Source organism: Phaseolus vulgaris, chromosome 11 (assembly GCF_000499845.2).
Source record: "Phaseolus vulgaris cultivar G19833 chromosome 11, P. vulgaris v2.0, whole genome shotgun sequence".
Lineage (NCBI taxonomy): Eukaryota > Viridiplantae > Streptophyta > Magnoliopsida > Fabales > Fabaceae > Phaseolus > Phaseolus vulgaris.
Genome location: NC_023749.2, coordinates 20,689,285 through 20,700,719, shown reverse-complemented (window position 1 = coordinate 20,700,719; position 11,435 = coordinate 20,689,285). Strand labels below are relative to the sequence as shown.

Here is an 11,435-nt window from a genome sequence, read left to right as displayed (position 1 = left end):
TCTGCCCAACAAAATGTTGTAGGTGGAGTTGGCGTTCACGACCAAGTACCGGATGCTTTCGGTACGCGAGGCTTCTCCATCCGTGACCGTAGTCCTCAACTCCAGGTAGCCTCGGACTTCCACCTGGTTATCCGTGAACCCATACAGGCACCCTGTGTAGGGCCTCAAAAGGTCGGGAGACAACCGTAACTTGTTGAACGTCGACCAGAACATGACGTCTGCTGAACTCCCCTGATCGACAAGAACTCTGTGCACCTTTCTTCCAGTTGTGACAACTGAAATGACCACAGGGTCATTGTCATGCGGCACCACGTCACGAAGATCCCCCCTCGTGAACACGAGGTCCGATTCCCACGGCTCACCCGAGATCCTTTCTTCGATCGAGTTGACCCCCCTCACGTATTTCTTTCGCTGGGAGGCGGTGGGTCCCCTGCCGAAAAAACCTCCAGCTATGGTATGGACTTCGCCGAGAACTGGCGTCTCGTGTGCTTGTTCTTCCGCTGGCGGCGGCAGAGCGGCGGTCGTGGCGGGTTCCGCGACATAATCCTTCAAAAACCCGGTTCTCACCAGCATATCTAGCTGGTAACCCAGCGACAGGCAGTTATCAATGTGGTGACCGAAAGCCTCGTGGAACTCACACCAAGAGTCTTTCCGAGGCCCTAACACCTTATCAGACTTCGTTCGTCGCCTCAACCTCTCAGCTATATTAGGCACGGCGATCAGGTCCTTCAATTCCACCACAAAATTGTATCTCGCCAGCCTCGCCCTCTCTCTGGCCGGGCGATCGCCCCCTGCTGGACCGCGGGGCTAGGGCTTTCTGGCCTCGTAGGGGCGTCTCCCCTCTGGTTTCTTCCTTCCTGTCGTGGTCTCATTGACCCTGACGGGCTGAGTTCGTGTCGGTCCTCTCGGGCGTGAGGGCACGACGCTGGTGCGCTTCTCACACACTTCTCCCTCAGAAGCGATATGCTTCACCGCCCGACGGCGTATTTCAGCGAAAGTCCTAGGGCGATTGCGAATGATGGATTCGCCAAAAGGGTCGGGGCATACACCTTTCACGAATGCGTACACGATCATGGGCTCCTCTGACGTACCAACCTTTACTACCTGGGCCCCAAAGCGGTTGATGTATTCCTTTAGGGTCTCCCCTTGGTACTGTTTCACATCAAACAGGTCGTAGGAAACCGGCGGCAGGGCCTTGTTTGCTAGGTATTGTTCCCTGAACAACCGCGACAGTTGTCGGAAGGAGGTGATATGGCCGTCCGGGAGGCTGATGAACCAATCCATAGCCATCCCCGTCAGGGTGCTCATAAAGAGCTTGCACTTGGCAGCGTCGGAGCCGCCTACCAAGACCATCTGTGTGTGAAATGCAGAGAGATGCACCTCAGGATCCTCCATCCCGGTGAAGATCACCTTGGGCCCTGCGAATGTGTTGGGGATCACTGCATCTAGAATCTCCTGCGAGAAGGGAGTGGAAATCTCCCTTGGCGGGGAGAGGTTCTCCATCTCGTCATGTTCGCGTTGCCCCCGATTATTCCGCAAGCCCCGGCGCAACTCCTCATTTATACGATGGAGCAATTCATTCCTCACATGCGAGGCTTCGAGATCCGCTTGCATGCGTTCCTGTTCCAACTTCGACTCCGCCATATCATCTTGCAGCCCCCGCATTATCTCCAAGACCTGCTGCATGGACAGTTGTTCTAGCGCTGCACGCGCAGTACCTCGTCTTGTGGTGGCCATTCTTCACTACTTCCTCGATCGTTATCGCGACCTGATAGATCTTTCCAAACTTGCGACGGGACCAATGTTTTATATCGGCCCCACGGTGGGTGCCAAATGTTCCGTCCGGTTGACCTGGGACGTCTTCGTGCGCGACCTCAACCGTCGGCTAGGGACTCCTTCCCACTGGTTGCCTGTGGATTCCTGCAAAGAAGGACAAACCCTAGCGGCCGTTTGCACTCCGACGCTCAAGTCAGCCAGCAAGAAACACCAAAACTATGCACCTCCGTATCGGAGCACCGCGTGTGGCACTCTGAAGGTGGTAAAAATGAAACTATGTCTAGTGTATATTTTCTCGTTCTGGCAAAGATCTTTCCCCAGTCCCTTGTACGTAACCTCAAGGATCGAGCCAGCAACTAGAGAGATTCTGGAAAATTTGCCAAAAGTTCGAACCCCCTTCCCAACATCTCAGGCGCTATTTAAACTACCCTAGCATTTAAAGTGCCTTTAATCATAAAACGTAGCGCATTTAATTATAAAACGTAGCGCATTTAAGACGTTAAAAACGCTCGGGAGCCTTTATAGTACCTTAAACGCTCGAAACGGAAACTGTATTAAATGACTTTAATTACCTAGTACCTGGCTAGATGGCGTTTCTATTCTGACCTGGCTGCTGTACACGTGGAGGGCCTCACAGCGCCATGACCCCATCTGGGGGCGTTTCCTCGTGTGAGTCCTCCTGCTTGGGAGTGCTACTGCGCAAGGGGTGACTTTTTGGGTGCCAACTCATGCCCCCAATCATCTAGTCACTCACTTTGAGAGCGTATCTGCCTTCCTCTTATACCCTGCACCTGGCTACCCTGGGCGTGACCCTCCTCTTGAGTCGTATCTGTCACAAAGGCGTCTCTGGGGCGGGAGGGGTACTTCACGAGTCAGGCTGCCCTACACTGGTGCTGTCACTACGGCCTTGAAGCCACCTTTCTCTTCTCTTTATCACTACCCCGGATCATCGAGACCTGAGGCCTTCCTACGGCGTCGTTCCCTCCATGGTCTTTCCTACCCATGGGTATCGGGGAACCACACTGTGATTGTCTTGCCTTAGTGATATTTGATCTTGGCGACGCCCTGGTTGGGCGACGCCTTCACCTAGGCGACGCCTTGCCTTGGCGACGCTGGCACTTGGCGTCTCTTCACCTAGGCGACGCCTTGTGTTGACTTTGACTCCAGACGTTGACTTTTACCTTGACTTTGTCAACGCCCGGATACGGGACGGTACAAGTTAATATCAGAGTCAAACTTCATGTTACACATGTTTTTAACACTATGAAAAACAGAAAATTAACAAACTTCAAACACAACATATATCTCCCCCTATTTGTCTTCACAAATAGGCAAAGATAAGAGATAAAATAAAACATAGTTCATATTACATCAGAATAAAACAGCAACAGCAGAAGGAAAGAATTTTTTTTTAAAAAAAACAGAAAAGAGAACAGCCAAAAACAATCGATTGTTTCGATTTTCAATCGGTTGTTTTTCTTCAATCTTCTTCATCAGCAAACTGAAGATCAAAGATCTGATTCTGGACAACTTCAATTTGTTCATCCAGAGTCATAAACCTTGCATCCATGTTGTTAAACCTTGTGTCAATCCTTTGAAAGTTGCTAACACACAGATCATGAAGGCTCCTTTGATTTTCAGCAAAGCTATCAAGCCTATTCACCATGAGTCTTTCAAAAGGTGACATGGTTTGCATTCTTTCTCTTTGATTTCCATCTTCAGTGCTAGGTCCAGCATCTTGAAAATCTTCAGTTGGATCTTCATGTTGAACATCTATATCAGCAGCTTCATCTGGTTCAAGATTGGCAGCACCACTTGATGAGGCACCATGATCACCATCCTTACTTAACCACTTTCCACCTATTTTTGTGAAGCCCATCTTGCTGAGTGATCCATTGTTCAACTCTTGAGTTGACTTGACTAGCTCAGAAGTTTCATCTTCAAGATTAACTTCAAAATAGAGTAGAAACTTAGATATTAAAACAGCATAGGGATAATGGTAATCACCTAACCTCATGGCTTTTTGCATATGTTCTTTGATTATGTGAATCCAATTGATCTTCACTTTCTTGGTAATGCAGAAGATGTAAACCAGATCTTCTTCAGTCAACACAGAGTGATTGCTCCCCCTAGGAGTTAGGATCCACGTTACAATGAGAGCAAGCAGCCTCTCATCTAGCTTCAAGCCACCAACCGAACAAGTGCTAACTTGAGTTTGATTATTCTTCAAGCAACTTTTGTTAGAACTGAATCTTGTTGAAATCTTCTACAACACCAAGATTTCCTTTATTGATTCTCAGTCCAGAGAACTTGAGTCCAGCTACAGTAGCCCAAACCTCATGGGTTATCTCCATCTCCACAATGAGAGACCAAGTTGTTTCCTTCAAACTTCAAATTGGTATAGAAAACCCTCACCAAATCTGGATATATGTTCCCTTTGAGCTCCAGAAACTTTCTGAGTGACTGGTCTTTGAGAAGCTTCCTCACATTGTCAAGCTTTTGATCCTTCAGCCAATTGAAGCACATAACCTTGGGGTTGTTTATCTTCTTGACACTTGTTTCATATCTATACTTCTCAATGAGCTCGGTGTCACCAGAAAACCAGCTTTCAAGCCTTCCTCCAGACCTTACAGCTCTGGTTTTGACTCTTTTAGCAGTGGGAGGGGTTGATTCCATGATAGCAGAGACGAAAACAGAGGAGAGCACAAAACCCAGATTTTTCAAGAGATAGTGCAAGAGATGTTGCAAGAGATGTTGCAATTGGTTGTTCTTGATGAAAGAAAACTGCACCTGATTTTATAGCAGTAAGAGAATCAAATTGAATTTAATTTCATTCAATGGGTACCTGATTTTCAGAGAGAGGACTTGACTCTGTTCTGCACTGAAAATGTCAGAAAAAGCTGAAAATCACATGGTCTTCACATGTGATCTTTGACTAGTCATTAAGGCTTTTGATTTTCCAAGATTTTGGAATATATTCCTTTATGACTGTTGTAACTTCTCTCTGAACGTAATCAGCATCCATCACAGATCCTTTGACCAAGATTCTCCCTTTGAAAAATATCTGCAACGACTAGAAATTCAAAAACTCAGTTAAATCAATTCTTTCACAGTGCTGTCAAACTCAAAACAATCGGTTGTTTCGAAGAAACAATCGGTTGTTTTTCTGCAGCAGTTAAAAACTTGATTTTGTAATTAATTTTATTTTTTTTAACAATAAACAAAAACAGATTAAGGCACATGTCATTGATTGAAAGATAATAAATCATAAGAAGAACTTTGAAATAGAAAAATTGAGAACAAATAAAAGGAAGGTCTTATCCTTGTGTTGTTTCTTCAATGAGTCAATTGCTTGTTGATCAAGAAAACTTCTTTTCACTGTTTTGACCTTTTGCATATCATTGATTCAGCTTCAATGACTTCATTTTTCTTCAACAGCTTGATCAGATGGCTCAAATCTTCCTTTTCTCTTTATTTTTCCTCACTTGAACTGCATGAATCATTATCATTGATCCTGCCTGTTGACCAGAACGCTGGAAACTGCCTCGTCAAAGGATCGACGTGTGCACCGCTTCAAACCTCCGTTCCTCTACGAGATCCACCTCAAGAACCTGCAAAAGAAACAGAGCGGCGCCGCTGCGGCCGATCGCACTCCAACGCCCAAGTCAGTGACCGAATCACCAAATACTAAGAGAACAAGAACCGTGCAAATCCTCTCTCACAGTAAGCTTTATAACTCGCAAGCGTAAAGAGTATATTCTGAACGTGCGTACCTACGAAAGTTCGTTAAGAACTCTTATATACCTGGTGACTTTCTCTCTCCTGGCAGTTACAGACTTGGACACGTGGCTCGCATCCAACTGTACACGTGCCATCATCTGGAGCCTCCTTGACTTGGGCGCCACTTCTACTCTCGTTTTGCTAAGTTACCTATGCATGGTATTGCCCAGTACATAGCCAACTTGGGAGTGCGATCTCTACTGGAACTGGCGAGTTAGGGTGCCTTCGTACACCTTCCCTGTGGTCTCGCCGGCTGCCTTCATAATCTGCACCACCTTCATTTCTGGCGATGTGCTTTCTCTAGCGATCTTCAATCTCAAGGTCGCCTGAGTTTACATCTGGTGACTTCATCTTTAACCCGGTGATCGGAACACGCCACCTTAATAACTGGCGACTTCACGAGCCCCCCGACTTCCTTCCTTTCTGCCAACTTGGCGCCTTGTCAACACGCCCATACTGTAGCTTGACGCCACGTCATCACTTCCGACTACCAGGGCGGTACACAAGCCCCCCAGTCTTAAGCGAAGACTTGTCCAGCGAAAAGACTGAAAGAGTCACGTCAACACCGGTCTACGTGGCACTGACGCAGAATTCCAAGCGGTTGTACTTTCTGCTGCTCTGACGCTCCACCAAACCCCTCGTCCATCACTCGACATGTGGCTTCATCAACGGTTACCTTCAGCTACCGTTTGCGCTTCCCAAACCCATTTCGAAAAAACTCTTAAACCCATTTTCACTCAACACTGTTCCATCACTTTCCCTCGCATTCACGAACCCTCTAACCTTCTTCTGCAAAAACTCTCTCTCAGCGCTCTTCAACATCCCGAACCATCATCAACCTTCATCGTCTTCCTGATCATCGAAAGGTACCTACTTTCCTCCTTCTGCTGGTTTTCCTTGCATTTTAGCCGATTTGCATCATCCTGTAACTGTCTGGTGCATACGCTGTGGGTTGCTTTTTCCATTTCTCCTTCTACGTAACTTAGGGCTTCGTCAATCATCGCAACGAACCTACGTTCGTTCGTTTTTCACCTTTCTTCCATGATCGAGTCAGCCTTTGTAACCCCTGATCATTTTTCCTTTTCTTCTTCCTTTGCAGCTGCAACAATGACTCGCACAAAGATCACCCCGAATCCTCCTCCTTCATCACGAAACCCCCCTTCACAAGCACACGACCCACCACGAGTTCGTGGCGCTTCATCTTCCCAGGCTGAGAGGCCTGCGTCGTCCCGCCCTAACCTGGCCCAGGCGACTCCACCCATCGCCGGAGGAGCCCCCGTTCCCTTGCCAGACTTCAAAACCCTGTATCCCTGGGCCAACTCGACCCTTCTGAGGGAGACATCTTCTGTGAACACTGCGGGAGCAGTTTTGCGGCTGACTAAGGGGGATGAGCTTCATCAATCATTTCATAAGGAGCACGACGAAAAGATGATAGTGCTACCTTGCCCCCCCCGATCTGCCTGTTTGTGCTGATGACAAGGTGAGTGCTTATGGGCCCTTCTGCTTCGTTTACACGACCTTATTCAAGAAGGTGAAGCTCAAGTTCCCTTTCACCCGTTTCGAAAGGGAGCTCCTTACCGAGCTTAACATCGCCGCCGCCCAGCTCCATCCCAACAGCTGGGCGTTCGTGCGAGCGTTCCAAGTGATGTGCGACCATCTGGGGTTGCCCGCATCCGTGGACGTATTTTTATTCCTCTTCGAAGCCAAGCACCCAGGAGACCGCCTGTGGATTAGCTTGAACGCGATTGCTGGGAGGTCGATCTTCTCCATCTTCCAGCAATCCTATAAGGACTGGAAAGGGAAGTTCATCCAAGTGCGCCCCAATGACAAGGACGACTCCCTACTCGACGGCTTCCCCTTGTACTGGGTGGACAAGGGGAAGAAAGAGTCCAAGAGCTGCTTTAGGAGACCCAGAAGTCCTGACAGCATGGGAGCGTTGGACCGAGATCTCTGCCTTTTCTGGAAAAGGGTCGCGGATGCCAACATCACTTTCCTTACCACCACCCTGATATGCTTCGAATTCTACGAGGACCAACTCGAAATTCGAATAGGTTAGAACATTTAAACTGCTGTTTTAATACTGCTTCTATTGGACTGTTTCTGGGCGTCTTGTGCGTTATGCGCAAGACTTTGGTTTTATTTTTCCTGCACCGATCATCTGCCTTGCTGCATACTGCCTTGTGCACTTGTTTTCTGCTTGAGTTAACCCATGCATTTTCGTTCCATGCAGATAACATGTTGGGCAAGGGCATGCTTGCTGAATTGAGGGCGCTCGCCCGAACCCACGGGCTGGCGACGGGCTCTCAAACAGTGCCAAACTCTATGGTGGAGATCGCCGCCACTCAGGGCCGATCGCCACCTAAGGGCCCAGCACCCTCCGACGTCCAACCCGCCGCCCAGCGGAAGAAACTTGTCCTCAAGAGGGCTAAGAGGAAAGCTCCCCAGATAGTCCAAGAGGATGAGGAAGAAGATGACGAGGTCACTGAGGATGGCCTCGTTACAAAGAGGAAGAGGGTGGCACCTTCTTCACCACCTGCACCACCCCCTCTTCCCTCGTCAACGCCACCATCCACACCTGCTCCTCCTCCATCATCGCCACCCCCACAAGCTCCTGTTTCACCAGTCCAAGCTATCCCGCTAGCCACTGCGCCGCCTGCGGTTGAGGCCCAAGAGCCAAACTTCATGGAGGACCCCCCGAGCGCCTCCACGCCACATGTATCAGCGGGAGGGGGTCCCCCTTCAAATGCCTCAGCCGCAGAGGTTGCTCCAATCGGGGATGAGGTCGCTCATACCTCACCGATTCTGATCACTGAATCCCCGATGTCGTCACCACGCCGAGAAGTGCCCGCTGAAGAACCAGCTAAGGAAGGTGGCGACGAAAACCCACAACAGGCCCCCACAGCGCCTCTAGTGCCTCTACAAGCAGCAAACCTCCCCCTTGAGGTCACGAGGATGTGGGAGCCTCTATCTGCTAAGCTAAAGACGATAGCAGAAGACATCCCTGCCATCATCACCAGAGCTGTAGAAAGCTCTACTAGGAGGCTCCAAGACGACCTCTTCAACCTCAAGACAGAGAACAGCACCATGAGGGTTGAGGTGGAGAAGTTGTCTTTCAACTTGACGTTGGCGGAGATTGAACACTCCCGAGTGGAGGACGCAATGAGCACCGAGCTCAGGCTGGCGCGCAAAGAGGCCACTGATCTCCGCCACAAAGTGCAACAGCTTGCTCAAGAAAAGATCGAACTAGAGAGCAAGATTGTGCCTTACCGCGTCAAGGTGGCTGACCTGGAGGCTCTTATGAAGGCCGACGCCGTCAAGGTGCAGAAATTAGAGAAAAGGTCAGCCGAGCGAGAGACCCTCCTTGGGCAGGTGGAAAAGGCAAGGGACGACACCATAGCTGATCTCGCCAAGGCCAACGAAGAGAAAGGAAAGGTAACCACTGAATTGGCCCAAGTGCAAGCGGAATCTAAGAAGGTTGTTGAAGACCTTCTCCAGGCTCAAGAGACCAACGAACAACTCAAGAAGCAGGTTGAAGAGTTGGAGCAACAGAATAAGGAGCTGAAAGAGCAATCTGAAGGTCTCAAGAAGCGGATTGAGGAACTTCAGAAGCAGATTGAAGAACTCAAGCTGAACTCTGCTCAAATTCTGGCTGCTGGATTCGAAGCTGCACGGGAACAATTTGCTTGCTTGTTCCCCGACCTGGATCTCAGCATGGTGTCGCTGGATAATGAAGTGGTGGATGGAAAAGTGGTGCCTGCCGAAGACTGATCAATTTAATTCATCCATCGCTTTCATACTCTCCCTTGCATTATAACTTGTAATAGACTTTATGTCCTTTCGTACATATGTTTTGAACTGATATTCACTGTTAATGACAAAGTCTACGTTTTTCCTCTTATGACTTCTTTAACTGCTTCAACTTTCCTTGCTTGCTTAATTCCAAAGAAAAAACTTAGGAAAACTGTAGGCACGACCTTTGACTTAACTGCTTCGAATCACCTCAACTTCGAATAATAATCACGTTTATCAACTCGTAACTTAAGGCAATAAACCTTTGCGTAAAAAGACTCCTCAAGCAACAAACTTTGACTCAGCTACTGGATTAAACACTGCTTCACCCGATCTGCTCCATCAAAACGGGTCTTTTAACTTTTTCGCCTCTGTTTAAACTTTGGCGATCAGCTTCTTTCTGGCTTCACGCCTTGGCCATTGTTCTTTGATCTGGGGGTAGAGACGCCTTTCGGATCCTTCTCTACCTCCTTGTGCTTCAGAGCAAGAGACCGGGTGGCTAGGCGTTCTCTTCGAACCTACCTTAGCCACCCTCAGAACTTCTTCCACCCTCCACACCATACCTGAACTCGTTCGAGACGAGAAGGATTTTATCTTGCCTGAACTCGCTCATAGGCGAGAAGGTCTTTAACTCGCCTGAACTCGCGCATAGGCGAGGAGGTCTTTTACTCGCCTGAACTCGCTCACAGGCGAGAAGGTCTTTGAATCATGCCTCTACATTGCCCCAGGGGTTACATCTTCTCGCCCCCAGAAACACGAAGGACTTTTACTTGCCTCTACATTGCCCCGGGGGTTACATCTTCTCGCCCCCAGAAACACTGAGGACTTTCACTTGCCTCTACATTGCTCCAGGGGTTACATCTTCTCGCCCCCAGAAACACTGAGGACTTTCACTTGCCTCTACATTGCTCCAGGGGTTACATCTTCTCGCCCCCAGAAACACTGAGGACTTTCACTCTTTCTCGCCTGCACTCGCTCGACGGCGAGGAGGTCTTTAACTTGCCTCAGGACGCGCGAGGGCGTTGAGGTCTTTTAACTGGTGCCTCCGATCGCCGAAAAACGATGAGGACTTAAAAACTTTAACTGATGCCTCCAATCGCCGAAAAACGATGAGGACTTAAAACTTTAACTGATGCCTCCAATCGCCGAAAAACGATGAGGACTTAAAAACTTTAACTGATGCCTCCAATCGCCGAAAAACGATGAGGACTTAAAAACTTTTTAGAAAGCATGCAATATATCTTTACTCGCCTTAAATCACGTATAAGTGACAAGGTCTTTCTTCAAAACTTTTTGGAAAACAGCAAGCATGCAATCTAAAAACGCCTTATACTTCGTAAACTCTTCTTTTATTGGGTGGCCTCATTAAAAACCCTCCTTAGGGAAAAAAGAGTGCCCCCTTCAAACTGTTTTATCAGAAACATTGTAATATAACTTTTGTGTTCGTCTTTACTTACAAAAGTTCTCAACTGTAATACAACTTCAAGTGCGTGGCGTTCCAAGTGCGATGGATCGCCCCTCCTTCCAGTGTCTCTAAGCGGTAGGCGCCGTTCCCGAGCGCCTCGGTTATTCTGAACGGTCCCGTCCCCTTAGGCGACAGCTTATTCTCCATCTCGTACTGGTGGGCTTTTCTCAACACCAGGTCGCCTTCTCTAAATTGCCTTGGCATCACCTTCGAGTTGTACCTTCGTTCAATCCTTCTCTTTACCGCCTCAGCTTTCAGTCTCGCCTCTTCCCTGACCTCATCCAGTAGGTCCAGGTTCAGCCTTCTCTCTTCATTCGAGTCTTCCTCTACAAAGCTCAGGAATCTCGGCGAGCTCTCCTGAATCTCTACTGGAATCATCGCATCACACCCATAGACTAGGCTGAACGGGGTCTCATGGGTTCCTGACTGTTCTGTGGTATGGTATGCCCAGACTATACGGGGCACCTCCTCAGCCCAGCTTACCTTGGCTTTTTCTAGCCTTCTCTTCAAACCTCTCAACAACACCCGATTAGCTGACTCCACCTGGCCATTTGTCTGAGGGTGCTCGACGGATGCAAACACTTGTTGAATTCCCACCCCTTCGCAAAGTTTCTTCAACAGGTGG

At 48.6% G+C, this 11,435-nt stretch overlaps 1 protein-coding gene across 1 annotated transcript; it reads right to left on the bottom strand.

Annotated features, from left to right (window-relative positions):
• Positions 1–807: 807 nt before the first annotated feature.
• On the bottom strand, positions 808–1,737 carry LOC137836697 (uncharacterized). The gene has a single exon (XM_068645388.1). The coding sequence runs from the start codon at positions 1,735–1,737 to the stop codon at positions 808–810; it is 930 nt and encodes a 309-aa protein (XP_068501489.1).
• Positions 1,738–11,435: the final 9,698 nt, after the last annotated feature.

Excerpts from the sequence above, each read along its gene's own strand:
- LOC137836697 (XM_068645388.1), bottom strand. The coding sequence starts at position 1,737 with ATGGCCACCACAAGACGAGGTACTGCGCGTGCAGCGCTAGAACAACTG.